Raw genomic sequence first — 24,294 nt, 5'->3', positions numbered from 1 at the left:
CCCGCACTTTAATTATTTTGTAATTAAACATCACTACTGAAAATCAGGAAAATTGCACATAAAAATCCAGAATTCTAGACGTAAAAAAAAAAAAAAAAAAAAATTCCTAGGTCTAGATAAACTGCCTGCATTTCCTCAAAAAGAGCTTCAGCTGGAGCTGCAAATGGCCCTCTGGAGTCCCCCAGTAACCACTCACTCACCCTCCCAGACCCCACAGGCCCCAACGTCGCCTATCCCCACCCCACCAGCCCAGTCTTTCACTACCCTAGGAACTCTCCTACGTGCGGTCTACGCAAGCCGGCAGGAATGGGGGGACAGCACCGATAACAAAGGGTTGTCTCCCACACTCCGGATGAGGATAGGGTACTACTGGCAAGAGGGCAATCTAAGCCTTCCTTCCTAGGTTATCTTAGAAATTTAGAATCACTCATCGCGCCACTTGCGCCCTCAGCAAAGTCGACACTAGCCGAAAGGGGTGGCCGGAAGCGGGAGGCGTGGCTTCCGGTCGGGCGGTACGAGGCTCTTCTCGTTTCCGCCGGCGCTCAGAGTGACGTGTGGAAGCGCGCCGCGCCGCGCCGCGTGTTTCCGGGGACAGTGCGGGCGGCGGATGGAGGTCAGCGGAGGTGCTAGCGGCGTAGGTCTTGTGGCACGGGAAGAAGGGGCGGCTGAGCGTGGGTTTCGAGGCACACAGGCGTGGTTGGGAAGGTGTCAGGGGTCCTGGGATGCGGTGAGCCCGGGGAACAGGCTGGGACGCGGTGGGATGTGGTGGTCGCTTGTCCGTTCTGGCCTGCCGGTGCTCACGCTTCCCTTCTTCTCACGTAGTCCTCGCGTCCCAGCCTGGAAGACGCCGCCCCTGTTGACCGTTCATGACCCCAACGAGCCAGTTTTTGTGACTTAGTGCAAGCTGTTCTCTCGTTTAGAACCAAGGTTTTGGATTGCTGTTTGCCTAAACCCCAGTCCAGCTTCTGGGCTTTCGTTTACTCCGCTAAACTACCCTTGGGGCTCTCTTAATAATCGGAAAGGAGGCCGGGAGCGGTGGCTCACGCCTGTAATCCCAACACTTTGGGAGGTTGAGGCGAGTGGATCACCTGAGGTGTCAGGAGTTCGAGACCAGCCTGGCCAACATGGTGAAACTCCTTCTCCACTAAAATTGCAAGAATTAGCCAGGCGTGGCGGCGCGCGCCTGTAATCCCAGCTACTTTGAAGACTGAGGCAGGAGAAACGCTTGAATACGGGAGGCGGAGGTTTCAGTAAGCCCAGGTCGCGCTATTGCACTCCAGCCTGAGCAAGAGAGACTGTCTCAAAAAATAAAATAAGTCTGAAAGGTTTCTCCACTGTGCTTAGACTCAGGAAGTGGTAGACGTTGCGTTTGGGCAAATTATTCCTCCTCTTTGAGCCCTCTTCCCCGCCCCCTCGCCCTTTATGTGGAGATAGACTAAGCTTTTTACAGTTGCAGTAATTCCCTCATATAAAAATAAAATGCTGGCCATATACCAAGTTTCAGGAAGTGGAGAAAGATCAAACGTACTTTCTGCTTTGGCAGAAATAAGGCCCAGGTGAACGTTTTAGCTTGCCGTTGTCACAGGTCTTCCCTGGGTCGTTTAATCACCTTAAGGAGCTAGGCTAGCTGATATTGTTAAAAGCAACATTAAAGTGATATGTAACGAATTAGTGGAGATGGCGACATTGTGTTTAGCCTTGGAAAGATGAGATGTGTTTTAAAGGGCCTTGTAGGGGGAGAAGGACACCCGGATAACAAGCCCTGTAGGGTGGAGTGGAAGTGCCAGGCCTGTTTAAAATGGGGCCTTGTGTTGTAGGGAGGCAAGAGAAGGCTAAGACTGAGAAAATTATTCTGGGCCATGTTATGAAGTGCTTCTTAATGGTTTGGAATTTTTGCTGTTAGAAATTTGGTGGGGGGTTTTAGTAGTTTAGTGATGCAATCTGTCTTGGTTTCAAGAGGCTCACGCCTATGTCTGTAGTGTTAAAATATCCAGAGAGGCTTTTGGGAATGTGAATTCTGTGTTGTGGATTTTCCAGGATCATTCTGATTTAAAATATCCTGTCCCATTGTCTCTTTAAGCCAGTAATTCTTTTTCTTTTCTTTTTAAATTTTACTTTAAGTTCTGGGGTACAAGTGCAGATTTTGCGTGATTGTTGCATAGGTATACACATGCCATGGTGATTTGCTGCCTCCATCCCCCCCCTCCACCTACATATTTCTCCTAATGTTATCCCTCCCCAATCTCCTCTCCCCCTCCTATCCCTCCCCTAGCTCCCCACCCCCCAACAGACCCCATTGTGTGATGTTCCCCTTCCTGTGTCCATGTGTTCTCATTGTTCAACACCCATCTAATAAGACTGAGAACATGTGATAACATTATTTTGGTTTTCTGTTCTTGTGTCAATTTGTTGAGAATGATGGTTTCCAGATTCATCCATGTCCCTGCAAAGGACATGAACTCATCCTTTTTTATGGCTGCACAGTATTCCATGGTGTATATGTGCCACATTTTCTTTATCCAGTCTATCTCTGATGGGCATTCTTTTTTCTTTTTTTTTTTTTTTTTTGAGGTGGAGTTTCACTCTTGTTACCCAGGCTGGAGTGCAATGGCGCAATCTCGGCTCACAGCAACCTCCGCCTCCTGGGTTCAGGCAATTCTCCTGCCTCAGCCTCCTGAGTAGCTGGGATTACAGGTACGCGCCACCGTGCCCAGCTAATTTTTTGTATTTTTAGTAGAGACGGGGTTTCACCATGTTGACCAGGATGGTCTCGATCTCTTGACCTCGTGATCCACCCGCCTCAGCCTCCCAAAGTGCTGGGATTACAGGTGTGAGCCACCGCGCCCGGCCCCTTTTTTCTTTTTTTCTTTTTTTTTTTTTTATATATGAAGTCTCGCTCCCTCACCCAGGCTGAAGTGCAGTGGTGCAATCTCGGCTCACTACAACCTTCACCTCTCAGATTCAAGCAATTCTCGTGCCTTAGCCTCCCAGGTAGCTAGGATTACAGGCATGCACCATGATGCCCAGCTACTTTTTGTATTTTTAATAGAGATGGGGTTTCACTATGTTGGCCAGGCTGGTCTTGAACTCCTGACCATCCTCAAGTGATCCATCCACCTCGGCCTCCCAAAGTGCTGGGATTACAGGCGTGAGGCACTGTGTGTGGCCAAGCTAGTAATTCTTAATCCTGGTTACCCTTGAAATTAAAAAAAAAAAAAAAATGCTCTCTGGGCCCTGTCTTCAGACATGCCCATTTAGGAGGCCTTGGACAGGACCTGGGAATCTGGATTGTTGAACCACATCCTAGGTGATTTCAAATTAAAAGCAGGATGAAAACCCTCTCACCCAGGCTGTAATGCTCTTTAGTTTTGATATTTGATGACATTAGATAGGATGGCTCTGACTCCATTTCATTAGTCAGGTTTGTGAATCAGGAACCACCCCTATAGTAGCCCCTTCTCTCTCCTTTTCCTCTTCAGGGTTTGGAATCACTCGCTAGGAGTCTTGTCTCTTTGCCACCCAGGACATCATGGCGGCTCACCTGGTAAAGCAATGCACGTGCCTCCTGAGAGAAGCTGCTCGTCTGGCCCCTGCCATGGCTCCAATTGGCCAACTGAGACTTGCCAGGGTAGCTCAGAAGACTCTGACTTCCTCAGCCACCTCACCCAGTTCCCACTTCCCAAGTTCCATGATGAAGCTGGTGGAGAATGAAAATGAGAAAGTGTTTACTCTCTACCCAGGGAACCACATAGACCAGCTCATCAAGAAGGCCACAAGGCCAGAGGAGCTCCTGGAGCTCCTTGATGCTGGTCACCACTTGAACAACAATCATGCAGCCCTCATATTTATCCGGCTCTCTCGATTGCCGTTTGAGAAGCCCGAAGACAAGGCCTCGCTCATACAGGATGCCCGCTTTCAGCAACTTCTCCATCTGCTCAACAGTCAGGTGGGTGCCACTGTGTTGTCTGAGAGCATGGGCAAGAGGAACACAGCCAGCACTGCTGGAGTCCACAGCAGCCAGTGCTTACCAAGCATAGGCAGGGGCCTTGCATGTCTTGTGATACTTTTTTTATAAATTTCAAAGTGCTTTATTGTGCTTTCTCTTTGTTTATTCTTACAAGAGCCCTGTTAGGTAAATATTCCTGGGCAATATCCTTGGTTGTCTGTCCTCTTACAGACAGACAACCGAGACGCTTAGTAATAGAAACACAAGAAGCGAGCCTGGTTCTTCTCAGTTCTTTGGGTGCTTTTCCCCTCACCATACAGTCTTGACTTGTATTGCTCTGGCTGACAGCAAGTCACTGCTCTTGAAGCCAGAGGAGATGCAGCATGATTGATGGGAGGTCCCTGAAACCTGAGACAGACGTGGGCATGATCTAGTCGTGTTCGGACCCTCCAAGGATGACCAGGGAGAGAGGAAACAAGACCTGTTTGTGTGGCACTGAGCGGGGGAGAACTCAGACTACAGAAGCCAGTTTCTGCTCACTGTGAGGGACTCCCATCTTAGAGAATCTTCCCCAGGCTCCATGCACAGATGAAAAAGGAGTACGGACTCCTGCTGTGACTGAACCGGCCCTCCTTGGTCTGCTCGGGCACTGGAACCACGTTTCCAGTTGTCAGGTGTGACGAAGAGAAAGGCACTAACCAAGGAAAGAGTTGCACTAAATGAGTGTTTTTCAAGCTGCAGGTTATAAAATCAGTGTAGTGGGATGTGGCCAGCTGTGTCTTAATGAGCTAGAGTAGTATAGAAAAATACTAGAATTCAGCAGACATAGTAAGGGGAATCAGTACTGTCTCATGGAACTTCGGTTTTAGTGAAGTATGTATGTATTTGCATGTGTTGTGTGTACTGGGGTCACAGTACGTGTTCATTTCTTGCGAAGGATATAATTCCTCAAATGAATTTTATTAGGTCCCCCTTTTTATTTGGCTGTAATTCGAATTGTTGTTTATCGACTCTTACACGTGGTTTAAGCAAGTCGTTTGATACAAGACTGAACCTTGTAACAAAATTATAAGGCAAGTGTCTGCAATGTGATAACAGCTTTCTTTGCAAAGATTTTCCTGCTGTCCATGAAACCAAAAGGTGGACACCCATACCTTCTGTGGGATTGGAATTTACCCCAGTCCCTTCTCGCTCTTTCCCAGCTCTCCAGACAGCAGCTTCTCAGTTCCTAGCTCACCTCGTTGTAGGCGTGGTTTCTGCTTCTCATTAACAGGTAAAGAGACTGAGCCTGAGGGGTCAGTGTTGAGAGACTTGGCCGAAGAAAGGACAGAGCCATACTTGTTTTACCATTTGCTCTCTTCTTTGACAGTGGAGTTGGGGCCAAAGGGCTCTAGAGCCACCCATGTTGACATTCCACAATGTCAACAGTCTGTGAACAGCAGTTACCCTCTTCAGAAACAAAGCAGGCACCAGCAGAGAGGGCAGGCTCTGGTGCAGGTTCCGGACCCAGAACTACTGTCAGACTTTGTAGAAATAAGTTCACCTTTGCTTACCTGTGCGATGGGGCTGATGATTCTCACAGGATGTTGGTGTCTTATAGGCACACGCAGAAGGATGCCTGGCGTTTCGTAGGAGCCTGTTCGGAGGCACTGCTGTTGGCAGCAGCAGCTGGGTCATCTCAGGAGGCCTCTGCTTTTGGGAGCAGGCAGGGCTTAGTGATACCACAGTTCTTTTTGCCCATGTCAAAGGCTTTCCTGCACACCTTTGTTCCCGGGGTGCTCCTCCCTTTGCAGGCAGTTGAGGGGCTGACGTGCTTGGGTGCCACGTACCTGGAGGGTAAAGGTGGTGGCTCACTCAAGCCCTGCGCCTGCTCTGCAGGGACTTTGCTTCTGCAGCAGTTGCATTCCTAAGAAACTTCATATTGCCAGAAACTTCGAGGTTGTTTGTTGGAGAAAAGTATAAGGGTTGGAGCTTCTCTGACTCAAAAATAAATTATTTTACTGGAGAAAAGCCAGTGTTTATCTTTTTGTTGTTTTTGTTTTGTTTTCTTTGAGGTGGAGTCTCACTGTCACCTAGACTGGAGTGCAGTGGCATGATCTCAGCTCACTGCAGCTTCTACCTTCCAGGTTCAAGTGATCTCACCTCAGCCTCCTGAGTAGCTGGGACTGCAGGTGTGTGCCACCATGCCTGGCTAATTTTGTTTGTTTGTTCGTTTGTTTTTGAGATGGAGCCTCACTCTGTCACCCAGGCCGGAGTGCAATGGTGTGATCTTGGCTCACTGCAGCGTCCACCTCCCAGGTTCAAGCAATTTTCCTGCCTCAGCCTCCCGAGTAGCTGGGACTACAGGCATGTGCCACCACGCCTGACTAATTTCTTTTGTTTTTAGTAGAGAAGGAGTTTCACTGTGTTAGCCGGGCTGGTCTCGAACTCCTGACCTCAGATGATCTGCTTGGCTTAAGCCAGTGTTTTTAATACTTAAAACTTACAATGTCATTGCAAGTATAAGTCATGAATGATAACAAAACTGATCTTAGCAAGCCTAAGTGCCACCTTCCCTGCCATCAGGTCGCATTCATCAGGCTCCACTTTTTCTCTGACCTCTTCCGTTGACTTGACGCTGTACTTGCAGCTCAGTCTGCATGCCCACCACACAGAGCGGTAGCCAGGACTATATAAAAGGGTGTGGTCTCTCTTTAATCAGCTTCATGAGGTCAAAGTTTCGTTGGGAGAAATTTGGAGAATTTCTCTTGCCACTCAGTTCTTGCTTGTTAGCAATTGCAAATGACCTCGGCTACCTTGAGCAGAAATGTGCTATTTATTGGAGCTGAGAGGATCAGGCTCAGAGTTGTGCCCTTGGATGTGGCCTGTGCCTAAGGGGAGCTCCGGCTGTGCAGATGCTTGGCAGCCATGTCAAATTCATTGCCTGCCCTGCCCATGGTAGGCACTGGCCCAGAAGGCTGCCACAGAAACACTGTAACTCATGGGCCCTGTTCCTGTGTCCCAGGCTCAGGGATAAATTTGGTTACAGACACCAAGCATCTAGGCCTCAGGGCTAAGCAAGGCTGTGAGGAGCAGCCAGGCACCCGGGCTCTGTTTGAACAGAGTGGGGAACTGACACTGTCTTCTCTGAAGAGTTATAGTAAACGCCCATGAAACGAGGTTCAAAAGGGCAGCCTCCAGCTCACACACAGGATTTACACTACCACGTCACTTCTCCTGTGTCCTTTCCCTGCCTAGATATCCTCGGTCTGGCATGGTACCCTCTCGAGGCTGCTGCGGAGCCTCTATTCTCTGGGCCTCCCCGAGACCTCCAAGGAGCTGCAGTCAGTGGAGCAGGAGGTCCGCTGGCGCATGCGGAGGCTCAAGTACAGGCACCTGGCCCTTCTGGCAGAGTCCTGTGCCACTCTCTCACGGAAGCAGCACTCCCAGGAGCTGCTCGCTGAGCTGCTCATGCACCTGGAAAGGCGCTGGACAGAAATTGAAGATGGCCGCACATTAGTGACCATCATGATGAAGGTGGGACACCTCTCGGAGTCACTGATGAACCGCCTGGAAGACAAGGTACTGAGCCTGAAAGCAGGTGGCACCCAGCCTGCCTCTCCTGGGCCTTGGGTTTATTCTTGAGGTGACAGTCATCTGTAGGGGGGTGTGTTGCATGCACTGAGATCAGAGCCCCAGGAGCTTCTGTCTGAAGCCTTGGGCTTCACATGGTGCAGGACCAGAGGGCTTGGAGCTGCAACAGACAGTTGCCCTGTGGCTGCATTCATCAAGCACCACTCGCTCCTCCCAACACAGGCGATTTCCTGATTGCACCGTTAGCTTTCCCCCAAACCCCATCATGGCATGATCTTGAGACAGGGGCATGGCAGGCAGCTCCTCAAGTAACACAGGTACTGCCCAGGCCTGGCTTCTGACTAGGACTCTCCTAGAGATGTGTTAACCTCTACCAGCTGTGGCCCTGCAGTCAAGTCAGATTCAGTGCCTGTTCCTGTCACAGCGGGGTCTGGCCCAAATGGCTGCCACAGCAAGCTCCACAGCTCATGGGCCCTAGGTCGCCCACTCTGGAATCTGAGGATAAGTTTGGCTGTGGACACTGTTCCAGGTCAGGTGTTCCTGGGGTGGATGAGGAGAGCCTATTTAGTCAGCTCAGGCCCAGTTGCTATCTCACAGGGGCTGCACTGGATGGGACCGTGGGACCCCTGCCCCCAGCTCGTCCCTGCCACCTCAGGCCATTGAGCTGACCTCTGCGCGGCTGTGGTTGACAGTGCCTGGAGTTAGTGGAGCAGTTTGGCCCCGACGAGCTGCGGAAGGTGCTGGTGACACTGGCAGCTCAGAGCCGGCGGTCTGTGCCCTTACTGCGGGCCGTCTCCTACCACCTGGTGCAGAAGCCCTTCCATCTGACGAAAGGTATTCTCCTGGACCTGGCCTATGCCTACGGTGAGCCTTCGGACAGAACAGTGGGGAGAGGGGAGCTCTGGCCCTGCAGGTACCTGCAGCTGTGTCAAATTCAGTGCCTTTCCTTCACGTGGTAGGCACTGGCCCAGAAGGCTGCCACAGAAACACTGTGACTCATGGGCCCTGTTCCTGTATATCAGGCTCAGGGATAAATTTGGTTACAGACACCTGGTCTAGACCTTGAGGCTGAGGTGGGGTGGGGCTGACAGGTGATTGCTGACCCTCCCCAGCTAAATCCTGTGATCTGCTCTGTCCCGAAGGCAAACTCAACTTTCACCAGACCCAGGTGTGCCAGCGCCTGGCCGCCGACCTGCTGTCCCTCACACCCAGCCTGACTTCCGGTGAGGTGGCCCGCTGTGCCAAGTCCTTCGCCTTGCTCAAGTGGCTCAACCTGCCCCTGTTTGAGGCCTTTGCCCAGGTGAGCCAGGGCTAACTCCAGGGTCCGGGACCTGGCCCAACCAGCCTCAAACCACTGAGGATGGCTGGGTTTCAGGGGGCTCTCTCCATTGCCTGGTCTCAACTGAGAGGAGCTGGCTTCCTGGGCGTCTGCTCAGAACCATTGCTTTCGTTAGGAAAGCAAAGCCAGTCTGAAAATGCTCACTTGGGACAAAATGTTTCTTGCATTTTGGCTTATTTTTAAAGAGCTGCTGTTCAGTTCTCAAAAAAACTGTTTCCTCTGTTTTGTCACTGACCATCATAAGTGCTTCCATCCGCGTTGGGGTAGCTGTAGCAGGTAGCAGCATGGCCAGTGAGGCTAAGAATCCACTCAGAACTGTCACCTGAGTCACCGACCCCACCCCACCAAAGTGGAACTCTAAAGGAAGATGACACCTGCACTTAGGTTTATGTGTGACCAGTCTAAACTAAGTTTACTGGTTGGGGAGCATTTCTAAAGCCCTTATGAGAAAGAAGCAGTTTCTAGGTGTCCCCAGCCTCTGTGTGTAGTTGCTATTGGACGAAGGAGGGTCTGGGCCTGTGTAAGTCCCCCCGTGTATTTGGCACAGCTCATGGGGCCTGGATGGAGGGTCCTGCCATTGCCCCTGGCCATGCAGGCTCCCCTCAGGCTCAGAGCTGGGTGGGAGGACAGTGAGGCAGAGAGCTTATCCTGTCCCTCTGCTGTCTCTGACCCACCCAGCACTTCCTGAACAGAGCGCAGGACACCCCCCTGCCCCACCTGTGCAGCATGCTCCTGGCTTTTGCGCGTCTGAACTTCCATCCAGACCAAGAGGATCAGTTCTTCAGCCTGGTACAACCTCTGGGCTCTCATTGCTTGACCCTTACCAGCTAATGTCTCAGGATCAGCTCGGGCTGGGTAGAGGGGAAGGGGCTGTTTTGCATGGCATGGGAGGGCAGAGAGAGATAGATGGCCGGAGTCAGGTGTCCGAGGGATCACTGAGGACAAACACAGAATCCTAACCAGTCTGGTTAACTGCCCTGCCAGGCAGTGCTGGGGGGGGGGGGCCTACCTCTGTTGCTCCTTTTAATGCCCTTTTGATGCTCAGAAGCTCCAGTGGGTGTTCCTGCTTTGTGCCCCAGCTCAGGGTGGGAGGGGGAGCCCTCTATATGAAAACCTCAGGACAGGCCACAGAGGCCAGCAGGCCGTATGTGACCCCGGGATTCCATTACGGGTTTGCCTGGCACAGTCCTGAGAAAAACCAGCCAGGAGCTGGGATTGCTTCTTCAACTCTTGGATGCTCTCATTCTCTCAGAGGACCAGAAGCACCTCTTCCCTTGTTTCAGGTGCCCACTTGGAGACATTATTTGAGAAGGGATTTTTTTTTTCCTGCCAGTGGGTTGGTTATAGTAAACCTAATCAAATGCCAGCATGTGGCAGCACTCTTCCTGCTGTCCAGAGTGGTCTTGGGGCATGAGGAAGATTCCTGGTATCTTCAAGTCCAGGATTGCTCCAGGCCTCACCAAGGACCAGGGTTCTGCCTCTTGTTCCCCAGTAGCCTCCTCTGGCCTCATCCCAACCAGGTCAAGACCACATCATGGACTATGGCTCACCCGTGGCTATTTGCAGCCCCTAAGCAGAACTTGCTTTCTCCACCACACCCTATCCTTGCCCAGGTACACGAGAAGCTGGGGTCAGAGCTGGCGGGCCTGGAGCCAGCCCTGCAGGTGGACCTGGTGTGGGCCCTGTGTGTGCTGCAGCAGGCACAGGAGGCGGAGCTGCAAACTGTCCTTCACCCTAAATTTCACACCCAATTTCTAGGTGAGCCCCCTGCCCCTAGTACTACTGGTACTGGGAAACTGCCTGGTCTTGTCTCCCTAGTGCCGGGTGAGAATCTGGGGCAGAGGGAGGCCAGGGTTCTCCATCACCCTTGCTCCCTATCCCCTGCCTGTGGGTAGCCAGCAGACCGTAACTCTGCTGCCTCCTGACCCAGAGAACTGGGCTGGGACTGTGTGTAGGGGTGCCACTGCCCTCCCATCCGGGGTCTCTCCATCTCTGTTCCTCCTGACCCTAGGCTCAACTCCCTCTTCTTTCTCCTTGTCCCCTAGGGGGCAAGTCTCAGAAGGATCAGAACATCTTCCAGAAGCTGCTCCACATTAACGCCACTGCCCTGCTGGAGCACCCTGAGTACTCGGGTCCCCTTCTGCCAGCCTCAGCTGTGGCACCTAGGCCCTCAGCCCTTGACAGGAAGGTGACCCCCCTGCAAAAGGAGCTGCAGGAGACACTGAAGGGGCTGCTGGGGAGCGCCGACAGGGGCAGCCTCGAGGTGGCCACGCAATACGGCTGGGTGCTGGGTGAGGGCTCCCCCTGGTTGGCAGAGAGCTGCAGAGTGTCAGCCTGGGCCCCCCGCAACCCCACCTTTGTTCATCCTTCCTGTGGGGGATTTCTGAGGAATGTCTGCCAACGTGTTCTCACCCCAAACCCCTTCCCCAGATGCTGAGGTGCTGCTGGACAGTGACGGCCAGTTTCTGCCCTTAAGGGACTTTGTGGCACCTCACCTTGCTCAGCCAATTGGGAGCCAGCCACCACCTCCAGGGGCTAAGAGGTAGGTGGTCAGGGACCTGCTGGCCATGGCCCCAGTGAAGGTCTGTGGGGGGTACCGTGGCTGTTGGACTGTGTATTCTTTGCTTTCCCTCTTTGCCCTCCGAGGGGCTGGAAGAGTGGAAGCTTGTCAGCCACCCCTTCTTCCTTCCAGGCTAGCTTTCCTGCGGTGGGAGTTCCCCAACTTCAACAACCGAAGCAAAGACTTACTGGGTCGCTTTGTCCTGGCCCGGCGACACATACTGGCTGCAGGCTTCCTGATAGTGGATGTGAGTACCTCTTGGGCAGGTGGTCGCTGCATAGGGAGGATCCCCCATGCTGGAGAGGGGATCAGGTGGAAGCAAAACCAGCCTAGAGCCAGGGGGTATAGACACATTGCTCTGCCCGTGCCCCCAGGCCTCTCCTAGGAGCCCAAGGAGGGAGTTCACTGTGGATCCTGGCTGCTCCAGCCTCCCCTCACACCTTCCCAGCATCTCACCCCGTGAGTGAACCCAGAAAGGCCACCAAGTTTCCTCATTCAGCTTAGGAGGTGGGCAGTGTAGGGCCCATTCATAGATGAGCAGCTCGAAGCCCAGGAGGCTGCACAGCTGTTGAAACTCTGAGTGCAGCTGCTCTGCCTCCTTGGTCAGGGCCTGTTCTCAGGAAAGGAAGGAGCAGTGGGACTGGCAGAAGCAGAAAGACACAGGTCCTGGGCCCAATTCTGGTCTCACGCCTGGGAGACCTTGGCTAAAACAAAAGGGTGTCAACTTTCTTGGGAAGGGCCAGTGAATGAACGTGTGGCTTCATGAGCCACGGAAGGGTTCTATCAAGTTTTCTTCTTTAGGTTGTGAGTTTTTTATCAACTATTTAGAATTCAGAAGCCCTTCTTGGGCCTCTGAGTGGTTTACAGACCCCTCCAGCACTGACAGTTCGAGGGCCTCTCCCCACCCGTACTGTCTTCGGTTCTGCCTTGAGGACTTGGAGGCCAAGGGGCAGGTGTGCAGAGCTGTTGGTCACCAGAGGTGTGGGGAGAGGGCAGCGGGCAAGCAGGCAGAGCCACTGACTGAAAAGGATCTCCTTACCCACGTGACCTGTCTCCCCTGCCTCCTCCTAGGTCCCATTCTATGAGTGGCTAGAACTCAAGTCTGAGTGGCAGAAAGGTGCTTACCTCAAAGACAAGATACGCAAAGCGATGTCTGAGGAGCTGGCCAAGTGACCTGTGTTGGCGTCATGGACTGCATGCTCAGGGTGCTGACTCTGCCAGAGGTCTAGCTGTGAGCGGGCAAGAAGTGTCGCCCTTGAGGACAAACCACTGTGTGGGACCTTGGCCAGAGTGGGGAGGGCGGCCAGCAGCTCTGAGGAACAAAGCATCCTCTCGTGTGTAATAAATTTTTAATTTTGGTGTTGGACCCTGGGGGCCTTCCCAGGCTTTGTCACCCTCCACACTGTCAGCACTTGTCTGTCTGCACTCCCCCATCACGCCCAGCCCAAGAGGGCTGCTTTAGGGACAAACCTGGTCGTCACCCGCCTTCTCTCCCAGCTTCTTACCACGCGTGCATATTCACATGTGCCAGCCTCTTGGGTAGGGACCTGGGTCAGCCCCAGCAGACAGGTGGAGTCCTGGAATTCTGAACCTCCAGGGAAGAGGAGCTTCAGTGCATGGCTGGGGATTCTGATGGACCTGTGACTGCTGAACCACAGCCAACCTGGGAGGCTTTCTCCTGTCAGTAGTCTCATGCTTAGGTGAGTGAAAGGCATCCTGGCAGCATGTGGTGACAGGCGATGTAAAGGCTGGGTGAGCACACTTGGGAAAGGAGATCCCACTTGGTTGACAGCACAGTGCCAGGAGCCAGACTTCGTCTCTGTCTTCCCCACCCTGACCAGCGTTGTGCTGTCATCACAGGAACTGGCTGCCCAAGCAGGGCTCTGCCGCCTCCCTGCTGCTGCGGGGATCACCAGATGCTGGGAGGCAACAGGCTTTCTACCTTCCAGCCTCTTAGAGACACCCTTTGGCAGGACCTGACTAAACAGCAGCCGGGACTGAGTTGCCTCCAGCCATACAGAATGGAGAGCGGGACAGTGGGGTGGAGCTGAGCATGGAGAAGCCCGCTACACTCAGCACTGCAGGCTCCCCACCCTAGGCTGCTTACTCAGAAAGAACAAGTTACCGCTCTGACGCTTGGCCACTCACCCAAGCATTGAGGTAGCTTTGTCCCGGCTGCATTGGGCACCATCTTTCACAGGTGAGCACGGTCCCTGTCGTTTGCACAGACTAGAGGGCTACCACAGGAGTGGTCCCTTACCCAGTGGGAGGGGAAAGCTGCCAGAGGTGACTTCTGAATCAAGGAAGAACATCCCAAGGGTAAGGGACAGCCAGGACAAGTGCTCAGGGTGTGGCAGCAACTTAGGTCTTAGAAGGGGGTGCACAGCATCTGCAGGGGTGAGACTGAGGAGCTGAAGGAGCCAGTTCAGGAGAGCCTGGTATGTATCTAACCAAGGAAATAAAAGCTCATCCTCAGGGCCCCTGACTTTTTATTTTTAGATAATTAACACATTCCTGTGCAGTTGTGAGAAATAATCTGTGATTCCCTCCATGGCAGAGTAGGGTGCGAGGTCACACCCAGATACTGACAGGAGCACAGGTCCAGCAGAAAGCATTTCCATCTCCAAAGGGCCTCGCGTTGCCCTTGATCCTCACCCTCTCCTCATCCTTCAGCAGCTGCAAGGCTTTGGGCATTCTAAGAATGTCACATAAAAATCAGGATGTGGACTTCCGGAATTGTATTTCTTGGCATAATTCTCTGAAAATTTGAATTCTCAAATTATTACGTGTATCAGTAGTTCATTTCTTTTTCTTGCTCTTGCATCTGTGTTGTGCTTTATTCTGTGATGTGGCTGTAACACCCGTATGCTTCCTTAACCCAGGGGAGATATCTGGGTTGTTTCCAGGTTTTCACTCTTGCTGATAAAGTAACCAGAAAAATCTGTGTCTAGATTTTGTGTAAGTTTTAATTTCTGTGGGGTAAAGATGCCCAGGAGTGCAGCTGCCAGGTCAGATGGAATGTGTGTTTTTCTAAAAACCTGCCATCTTGCATCTCTTTCTGATAAGTTGTCGGTAAATAGACATTTATTTGCCATCTATTCTCTTTGGTGAAAAGTCTTCTCATGCCTTTTGCCCGTGTTGTAATTGCATTTTCTTTTTTATCCGTCTTGCGAGGGCTTGGTAACAAGTGTTTTTGGTTTTGCCTCTAGATGTCAGTTGCTCCAGAACCATTTGTTGAAAGGCCATCCTCTCCCATTGACTTTTGCATTTCTGTAAAAAGTCAGTTGCACATTTGTATGGGTCTGTTTCTGCATTTTCTGCTCTGTGCTGTTGGTCTGTACTATCTGTCTGCCAATACCACATTCTTTTTTTTTTGCCAATCAGTTTGAGCTTATGAGGTTGCTCAGGTTAGCCTTGAACTGATGACCTCGCCTTCGCGAGCGCCATGACCTCCGGCGGGAGCCACTTTGGACCTCCTATACCACATTCTTGATTACTGTAGCTATAAAGCAGGCCTTACTGGGCAGAGTGTTGGGTTCTCCCACTTTATTTTTCAGAATTGTTTTAGCTATTCTTCCTTTTCCTGTTAATGCACATTTTTGAAAAAGCTCATCTTTGTCAAAAAAAAAAAAAAAAAGTCTTACTGAGGTTTTGATAGGAGTTACATTCAACCTGTAGATCAGTTTAGGGAGACATGACACCTTTACTGTGTGGAATCTCCCCGTGGAAACAATAGCCATCTGTATTCAAGGGTTCAACCAACCCCAGATTGCGAGAGCCAAAAATCAAGAATACAAATGTAAATAACATGTAATTATTGACACAGCTTTTATATTGTCTTTTAAGTAGGTATTTTAAGTAGTCCAGAGATGTTTTAAAGGATACATGAAGATGTGCATCGATTATATGGAAATCCTATGCCATTTTCTAATAGGGACTGGAGCATGGGTGGCTGGATACCAAGGGATAACTGGCTATCTGTTTATTTAGGTTGTGTTAATGTTTTGTAGTTTTGTTTTTGTTTTTGAGATGGAGTTTCATTCCGATTGCCAGAGCTGGAGTGCAATAGTGCAGTCTCAGCTCACTGCAACCTCTGCTTCCTGGGTTCAAGTGATTCTCCTGCCTCAACCTCCCTAGTAGCTGGGATTACAGGCACCTGCCACCAAACCCAGCTAATTTTTCTATTTTTAGTAGAGACGGGTATTCACCATCTTGACTAGGGTGGACTTGGACTCCTGACCTCAGATGATCTGCCCGCCTTGTCCTCCCAAAGTCCTGCGATAACAGGCGTGAGCGACCATGCTTGGCCGATCTACATAGTAAGAAAAACTACAGGCTGGCATGGTTGGCAGTTCAAGACCAACCTGACCAACATGGTATAATCTCATCTTTACTAAAAATATAAAGTTTAGCTGGGGGTGGTGGCACATGCCAGTAATTCCAGCTACTCGGGAGGCTGAGGCAGGACAATTGCTTGAACCCAGGAGGTGGAGGTTGCGGTGAGCTGAGATTGCGCCACTTCACTCCAGCCTGGGTTACACAGCAAGACTCTCTTATCTCATCCTTTCAAATCCATATGCCTTTTATTTTGTTACTTTTGACCACTTTATTAAAATATAATTCACATGTCATATACTTCACCCATTTAAAATGTATAATTCAGCCGGGCGTAGTGTCTCATGCCTGTAATCCCAGCACTTTGGGAGGCCAAGAACCCCAGATCTTGAGCTCTAGAATTCAAGACCACCCTGGGCAACAGGCAAAACCGTGTCTCTATTTTTTTAAATATAAAAACTAGCTGTGGTGGCATGCACCTGTAGTCCCAGCTACCTACAAGACTGAAGTCAGAGGATCACCTGAGCCTGGGATGTCCAGGCTGCAGTGAGCCATGATAGCACCACTGTAATCTAGCCTGGGCAACAGAGCGAGACCCCATCTCAAAAACAAAAATGTATAATTCAGTGGTTTTGAGTCTCTTTGCAGATATATGCAGCCATCACCACAATCAATTTGAACATTTTGTAAACCTCATAAACCATACCCTACAGTTATTACCTCCCTATTTCCCCCCAACCCCCACCATAAGCAGCCACTAATTTTTCTCTATAGATAGATTTCCCTCTTGTGAACTTCATATGAATGAGATCATACAAGATGTGGTATTTTGGTATTTTATAAAGAAGTCTTTTTGGCTCACAGTTCTGCAGGCTGTACAAGCATGTGGTACTGACATCTGCTTCATTTACTTAGCATGTCTTCATGCTTCACATGTTGGAGCATGTATCAGTGTTCCCTTTTCTGGCTGAATAGTATTCCATTGTATATTCGTGCCACATTTTGTTTATCCATTTATCCACTGATGGACGTGTGGGTTGTTTCCACCCTCTGGTTAATATGAATCGGTACAGCTTGGGTACTTTGGACTCTCCAAATCCCATGAAATAGGATCGCCAGTGTTGGAGAACGGGGCCTGTTAGGAAGTGTTTGGGTCATGGGAACAGATTTCTCATAAATGGCTTGGTGCCATCCTTGTTATGAGTGATCCTGCTCTATGTTAGTTCTCTTGAAAGCTGGTTATTTAAGAGAGACTGGCAGTGCCTGCCCTCTCTCATCATGTGACATGCCTGCTCCCTGTTCACCTTCTGTCATGAGTGAAAGCTTCCTGAGGCCTCCCCAGGAGCCAAGCAGATGTCGGTACCATCCTTGTACAGCCTGCAGAACTGTGAGCCAAATAAACTTCATAAATGACCATCTCAGATATCCTTTTACAGCAATGCAAATGGACTGATACATGAATTAGGCTGCTGTAAATATTCCTGTGCAAGCATAAACGGATGCTTTCTTTTTTTTTTTTTTTTTTTTTTGTCTTGGCTTTACACCTACGAGTGGAATTGCTGGGGCTGTGGTAACTATGTTTAGTCATCTGAAGAACTGCTAGACTGTTTTACCAGCAGTGTGTAAGGTTTCAGATCTCTCTACGTCCTCAATAACATTTATAATCTGAGTTTTATTTTAGCCATGTTAGTGGGTATAAAGTGATTTCTCATTGTGCTTTTCGTTATTTCCCTGATAATTATTGGCTTTCAGCATTTTTCACGTTGGCCATTTTCATGTCTTTTGGAAGAAGGTCTTTTTTTACGATTCAGGGAGTACGTTAGATGCGGGTTTGTTACATGGGTATATTGTATAATGCTGAGGTTTGGGCTTCCAATGAACCTAGTACCTACATAATGAACATAGTATCCAGTGGTAGTTTTTCACCCCTTGTCTCCCACCTTCCCCGCTTTTGGAATCCCCACTGTCTGTCACTTCCATCTTTATGTCCATGTGTACCCATCCATTTTTTATCCCTCATAAGTGAGAACATGTGGTATTTCACTTTCAGTTTCTGAATTATTTCACTTAGGATAATGAAATATCTAGTTCCATTTATCTTGCTGCAAAGGGGTGTGTGTGTGTGTGTGTGTGTGTGTGTGTGCGCGCACGTGCGCACTGGGTAATTTATAAGAAAAGGGGCCGGGTGCAGTGGCTCATGCCTATAATCCCAGCACTTTGGGAGGCCAAGGCAGGTGGATCACAAGGTCAAGAGATCGAGACCATCCTGGTCAACAAGGTGAAACCCTGTCTCTACTAAAAACACAAAAATTAGCTGGGCATGGTGATGCTTGTAGTCCCAGCTACTCAGGAGGCTGAGGCAGGAGAATTGCTTGAACCCAGAAGGTGGAGGTTGCGGTGAGCCGAGATGGTGCCATTGCACTCCAGTCTGGGTAACAACAGTGAAACTCCGTCTCAAAAAAAAAAAAAAAAAGTTTAATTGGCATGTAGTTCTGCAGGCTGTACAGGATACATAGTGGTATCTGTTTCCGGGGAGGCCTCAGGAGGCTCCCAATTGTGGTAGAGAGCAAAGGGAGAACAGGAATTTCACATGGTGCAACAGGAGCAAGAGACAGAGTATGTAGAGTGGGGGATACCACACATTTTTAAATGACCAAATCTTGGGAGAACTCACTGCCTCAAAGATAGTATCAAATCATGAGGGGTCCATCCCCATGATCCAAACATATCCCACCAGGCCCTCCAGCACTGGGGATTACAATTCAACATGAGATTTGAGTGGGGACAAATACCAGATTATATCATGCTGCTATAAAAGAATAATGCAAACTGAGTAATTTATAAAGAACAGAACTTTATGTGGTTCATGGTTCTGGAGGTTGAGAAGTCCAAGAGCATGGCACCAACATCTGGTGAGGGTCATCCTATAGCAGAAGGCATCACACAGTGAGATAGCATGCACAAGATAGAGAAAATGAGGCCAAACGTATTTTATCAGGGGCCCACCCTGCAGAATCGAAATCATCCCATGTTAACAGTATTAATGATAGAGAAAACCTCATGGTCTAAATGCCTCTTAAAGATCCTACCTCTTGGGCCAGGCGCGGTGGCTCAAGCCTGTAATCCCAGCACTTTGGGAGGCGGGTGGATCACGAGGTCAAGAGATCGAGGCCATCCTGGTCAACATGATGAAACCCCGTCTCTACTAAAAATACAAAAAACTAGCTGGGCATGGTGGTGTGTGCCTGTTATCCCAGCTACTCAGGAGGCTGAGGCGGGAGAATTGCTTGAACCCAGGAGGCGGAGGTTGCAGTGAGCCGAGATTGCGCCATTGCACTCCAGCCTGGGTAACGAGCAAAACTCCGTCTCAAAAAAAAAAAAAAAAAAAAAGCCCTACCTCTTAATACTGTTGCAATGCAGTTACATTTCAACATGAGTTTAGGAGGTGACATTCAAACTATAGCATGGTGTGAAGTGTCAACTTTATTTTGCATGTGGCTATCCATTTATCCCAGCACCATTTGTTGAAAAGACTATTCTCTCTCCCACCTTTGAATGGTCTTGACACCCTCGTCAAACATCAGTTGACCATAGATGTGTGGATCTACTTCTTGGCTTTCACTTCTATTCCATTTATGTTGATCCTTCTGCCAGTAGCACACTATTCCTTGATTGCTGTTGCTGTGTAGTAAATACTGAAATTGAGAGGTATTTTTATTTAGTTAGGATTCTGCTAGGAATTGGGCTGGATCTTTAGATCTTGAGAATTCATGGTCTTACGATCCATGAACATGGGATACTTTTCCATTTATTAGATATTCCTTAATTCTTTCAGCGATGTTTTAGTTTCCCAAGTATTAGTTTTGAACTACTTTTGTTAAGTTTATTCCTGAGTGTTTTATTCTTTTTAATGTCATTTTGAATGGAATTATTTGCTTATTTTTTAATTTTATTTTTAGAAACAGGGCCTTGCTGTGTTGGCCAGGGTGGCCTCAGACTCCTGGGCTCAAGCAGTCCTTCTGTTTCAGCCACCTGAGTAGCTGGGACTACAGGTGTGCACCACCATGCCTGGCTCCTGGAATTTTCATAATCTCAATTTTGGATTTCTCATTGCAAGTTTACAGAAAACAATTGATTTTTATATATAGATTTTGAATCCTGCAACCTTGCTGAACTATTATATAATGTGTCTGTGGGTCTATTTTTCTTTTTCTTTTTTCTTTTTTTTATTGAAACAGAGTCTTGCTCTGTCACCTAGGCTGGAGTGCAGTGGCATGATCTCGTTTCACTGCAACCTCTGCCTCCCAGGTTCAAGCAGTTCACCCTGCCTCAGCCTCCTGAGTAGCCTAGATTACAGGGGCCCACCACCACACCCAGCTAATTTTTGGATTTTTTGAGTTTTCAGTCATTACTGTTTCATATATTTTTCTTTCTCCTTTTTCTTTTCTCTCCTTCACTATTCCCCTTATGTGTATGTGGGTATACTTAATAGTGTTCACATTCTCTAGAGTTTCTGTTCATGTTTCCTTTTTTTCTGTTATTCAGTTTGTATAATTTCTATCAATCTCTATCTAATCGCTATCAAGTTCACTAATCCTTTTTTCACCCATCGAAATCTATTGGCCAGGCCCGGCGCGGTGGTTCATGCCTGCAATCCCAGCACTTTGGGAGGCTGAGGTGGGCAGATCACCCAAGGTTGGGAGTTAAGACCAGCCTAACCAACATGGAGAAACCCCGTCTCTACTAAAAGTACAAAATTAGCTGGGCATGATTACATGCCTGTAATCCCAGCTACTCGGGAGGCTGAGGCAGGAGAATCGCTTGAAGCTGGGAGGTGGAGGTTGCACTGAGCTGAGATCATGCCATTGCACTGGGCAATAAGAGCAAAACCCGACTCAAAAAAAAAAGTGTTCAGCCCTCTTGTGAATGTTTCTATTTCAGATATTTTACTTTTCAACTCCATAATTTGTATTTAAAAAAATGTATATCCAGCCTGGGTAACATGGTGAGACCCCATCTCTACAAAAAATTTTAAAAATAGCTGGGTGTGGTGGCACATACCTCAACTACTCAGGAGGCTGAAGCGGGAGGACCACCTGAGCCCCAGAGGTGGAGGCTGCAGTGAGCCACAGTCACACCACTGCACTCTGGCTGGGGCGACAGAATGAGAACCTGTCTCAAAATTTTTTGGATTAAAATGTCTAATGATAGTCTCTATTTGATGGGTCATCATCATACACCTTCTATTACTTCTTTAATCATGCTTTCCCTGTTAAAATCAAAATCTTGTTGGTTAGGCAGGTTCTGTTCCTGCTTTGTTTTTCTAGTATACAAGTCATACTTCCTTTGCTAATCATTTGTTGAAAAGTGAACTTTTTTCTTTTCTTTTGAGATGGAGTCTCTGTCGCCAGGCTGAAGTGCAGTGGTGCCATCTTGGCTCACTGCAACCTCCACCTCCCGGGTTCAAGTGATTCTCCTGTCTCAGCCTCCTGAGTAACTGGGCCTACAGGTGTGTGCCACAAAGCCTAGCTAATTTTTGTATTCTTAATAGAGACAGATTTCACCCTATTGTCCAGGATGGTCTCGATATCCTGACCTCAAGATCGCGAACCTTGGCCTTCCAAAGTGCTGGCATTACAGGCATAAACCACCACGCCCAGCTGAAAAGTGGACATTTTAATACCATTAAATAAATAAATGAACAGTACCCAATAGCAACTCGGTATAGCTCCAATCCCCCTCCCTTCTGGGGCTTGTACTGCTGTTTGTTTATTTGTTTAGTGACTAGTTGGATTGTTTTGGTGAGGTCTGTCCCTCTCCCCTGCAGTGTTCAGCCTCTGATGATCCTCTTCAGGGAGGTGCAGCTATGGGTATGCCCACAGTCACCCTGGAATGACAGTGGTTCTGGTAAGGCTCTCTTGCTCTCTTTTCCTAACCACACCCAGCTGTTAAACTCCACTAATTGCCACCCCTAAGCTCCACTGATTGCTCGTTTTCAACAATACTCTGGACACAGATTCCTCAGCGAACTAATCAAAATTGTGGCCCCTTAGATAAAATAGTTTCAGAAGTCAGTGTTTTATATTGTCTTCAATCCCAGTAGGTTTCCACCCAGCTGTCTTACTACCGCATTTTCTCTTGCAAACTAGCCAACCTGCAGCCTAGGCTGTATCTTCATTAGGTCAATGAATCTCCTTCCAGTTGCCTTTCACCATAACCTCTACTGCTCTTGAGAATACCCTTGGGTTTAAACTTCCTGGTATTCCCTTGCAAGTAAGGTCAGTTTCTATGGGAAGAGATCTTGGGCTGTTTCTTCCCTCCAGGCAAAATCTCTGAGCTCAGTGGCAAAATTCTGAGTCATACTCACTCTAGGAGCTGAGCAGCCTGGGAGGCAGGCAAGAGCCTCTCCTGGTATGGAACTCTCACCTCATAAGCTACAAGAAGGGCTATCAGGACCCCAGTATTCTCAACATCTCATATCCAAGGTAGAGCCTGCTTTCCACAAATAGGGGCTAAGTGGAAGAAGGGAACCCCACCTCAACCAGACTCACCCAGGACTCACTCCCACAACAGGCGCCTGGGAGGGGGATGAGATACACTGAAGTACTCCCTCCTCCCAGGAAGAAAGCCCTCCCGCCGGGAGATGGGAGAAGAGAAGCCTGTGCTTGGTGATGCCAGTCTGGTGTGGAGTCCACCTCCCTTTGCTGGAGTGAGTTGTCTTGGTTCAAATACCACAATTCTTGCCTTTCTTACTAAATTCTCATAGATTTTCTTGAATAGATGTATGTTTCTTTTTTTTCCTTTTCTTCCCTTCTCTTTTTCTTTCCCTTTGTTTTCTTTCTCCTTCCTTCTCTATCCTTCCTTCCTTCCTCTTTCTTTCTCTTTCTTTTTTTCTTTCTCTCTCTGTCTCCTTTCCTTTCCTTTCTTTCACAGTCTCATTCCATCACCCAGGCTGATCTCGGCTCATTGCAACCTCTGCCTCCTGGGTTCAAGCGATTCTCCTGCCTTAGCCTCCCTAGTAGCTAGGATTACAGGTATGTGCCACCATACCCAACTAATTTTTGTATTTTTTTTTAGTAGAGATGGGTTTTCACCATGTTTGCCAGGCTGCTCTCAAACTCCTGATCTCAAGTGATCCGCCCACCTCAGCCTCCCAAAATGCTGGGAATACAGGCATGAGCCACCACACCTGGCCTTGAATAGATGTTTGTTTTTTGCTGTTTGCCCTTCAGGCCATTTCTAGAAGCTTTAATTTGTTCTCTTTCATTTTTATTTTGTTGGCCCCTTTCAACTCAGCTTTATTTTTTCTAAATAATTTTTACCAGGCTGGGTGTGGTGGCTCACACCTGTAATCCCAGCACTTTGTGAGGCCAAACTGGGCAGATAATGAAGTCAGGAGTTTGAGACCAACATGGTGAAACCCTGCCTCTACTAAAACTACAAAAACTAGCTGAGCGTGGTGGCATGCGCCTGTAATTCCAGCTACTCAGGAGGCTGAGGCAGGAGAATCACTTGAACCCAGAAGACGGAGGTTGCAGTGAGCCAAGATCACCCCACTGCACTCCATCCTGGGTGAAACAGCGAAACTTCCATCTCAAATTAAAAAAAAAAAAAAAAAAATAGAGCTGGGCACAGTGGCTCACACCAGTAATCCCAGCACTTTGGGAAGCTGGTGGATCACCTGAGGTCAGGAGTTCAAGACCAGCCTGGCCAACATAGTGAAACCCTGTCTCTACTAAAAATACAAAAATTAGCTGGCTGTGGTTGCCTGCATGAGAGCTACTGGTCTGCAGTTTTTGTTTTGGGGCGCTTTGGGGGTGTTGGCACTTTGTTAGTTTTGATATCAGGATATTTCTTGCCTTATAAGATGCATTAAGAAGTGTCCGCTTCTCTTTTGTTTTCTGAAAGAGATTGTTTAAAGTTGGTGTTAATTCTAATGGTGTGGTTGGTGATTCTGGTTCCTGGGCTAGAGCAGGCAGCCAGGTGTGTAACACTGAGCCTTGAGGCAGGTCTGGGGGAGTCAGAGGGCAGTCCCTTATTTCATGAGCTTGAAGTTAGAACCCACAGAAGACTGAGGATGTTGAAAGCTCCCTTCCTGCCTGTGACAATGGCTACTCTGATTCCCCCACCCCACTTAGGGGTGATGACAATGTCTCATTCAGCTGTCTCCCTGGTGCCTGGCACCGGGGAGGAGGGGTGCTCAGTGAATCCGGGTGGCACAGCAGCCTGTGTGGAAGCGAGAGGCATTTCAGGAAATTCATGGGGCCGGCTTCCTCCTGGGAGGTGTGGCAGAGGGTGCTGCCAGGAACGGAGAAAAGCACTGCCTTCCCTTTTCCTTCTACTGCCTAGAGAAGTGTGGGAGTGGATGGGAGGTGAAGGGACAGATCACCGAGTTGCCAAGAGACCTGGAGACTGGCCCATTCGGGCCACCTTCCCTAGTGCGCTCTAGCCGGCTCCATCCCTGGTTGGCATGGAGACAGGAGGCGGTTGCCACGGAGACCGACGACTGCCAGGATCAGCCAATCACTCTGGAGCTGCAGC

The 24,294-nt window shown here is 49.2% G+C and overlaps 1 protein-coding gene, 1 long non-coding RNA gene and 3 other non-coding genes across 41 annotated transcripts; 4 read left to right on the top strand and 1 right to left on the bottom strand.

Annotated features, from left to right (window-relative positions):
* The first annotated feature begins 581 nt into the window (after nt 1-581).
* Nucleotides 582-14,358, top strand: TBRG4 (transforming growth factor beta regulator 4). 37 transcript variants are annotated; one of them, XR_013523861.1, is made up of 13 exons: nt 582-634; nt 3,524-3,946; nt 7,184-7,507; nt 8,212-8,383; nt 8,662-8,819; nt 9,537-9,647; nt 10,472-10,616; nt 10,904-11,149; nt 11,289-11,400; nt 11,551-11,665; nt 11,793-11,877; nt 12,490-13,118; nt 13,279-14,358. XR_013523861.1 is itself a non-coding variant. In XM_078342381.1 (13 exons), the coding sequence occupies exons 3-13, from the start codon at nt 3,553-3,555 to the stop codon at nt 12,589-12,591; spliced, it is 1,767 nt and encodes a 588-aa protein (XP_078198507.1). In that variant the 5' UTR covers nt 582-613; nt 2,572-2,694; nt 3,524-3,552; the 3' UTR covers nt 12,592-14,358. The 37 variants fall into 37 exon arrangements, 34 of the variants coding, with proteins under 34 accessions (XP_078198507.1, XP_078198506.1, XP_078198509.1 ...); XM_078342381.1 differs by lacking the exon at nt 11,793-11,877 and adding an exon at nt 2,572-2,694 and having other exon boundaries at nt 582-613; nt 3,524-3,628; nt 3,741-3,946; nt 12,490-14,358; XM_078342380.1 differs by lacking the exon at nt 11,793-11,877 and adding an exon at nt 2,572-2,694 and having other exon boundaries at nt 582-613; nt 3,480-3,628; nt 3,741-3,946; nt 12,490-14,358.
* Nucleotides 6,847-6,980, top strand: LOC118143985 (small nucleolar RNA SNORA5). Its single transcript, XR_004728458.1, has one exon. It is a non-coding gene; the product is annotated as a small nucleolar RNA SNORA5 (small nucleolar RNA).
* LOC118143987 (small nucleolar RNA SNORA5) lies at nt 7,906-8,042 on the top strand. Its single transcript, XR_004728460.3, has one exon. It is a non-coding gene; the product is annotated as a small nucleolar RNA SNORA5 (small nucleolar RNA).
* Nucleotides 8,438-8,571, top strand: LOC118143986 (small nucleolar RNA SNORA5). The gene has a single exon (XR_004728459.1). It is a non-coding gene; the product is annotated as a small nucleolar RNA SNORA5 (small nucleolar RNA).
* Nucleotides 14,359-18,587: 4,229 nt separating the features above from the next.
* LOC128928383 (uncharacterized) lies at nt 18,588-19,483 on the bottom strand. The gene is made up of 2 exons (XR_008473293.2): nt 19,303-19,483; nt 18,588-18,677 (listed from the first exon to the last, which is right to left on the bottom strand). It is a non-coding gene; the product is annotated as an uncharacterized LOC128928383 (long non-coding RNA).
* Between the last annotated feature and the right edge of the window lie 4,811 nt (nt 19,484-24,294).

Source organism: Callithrix jacchus, chromosome 11, assembly GCF_049354715.1.
Source record: "Callithrix jacchus isolate 240 chromosome 11, calJac240_pri, whole genome shotgun sequence".
Lineage (NCBI taxonomy): Eukaryota > Metazoa > Chordata > Mammalia > Primates > Cebidae > Callithrix > Callithrix jacchus.
This window is presented reverse-complemented; position numbering and strand designations above follow the sequence as displayed.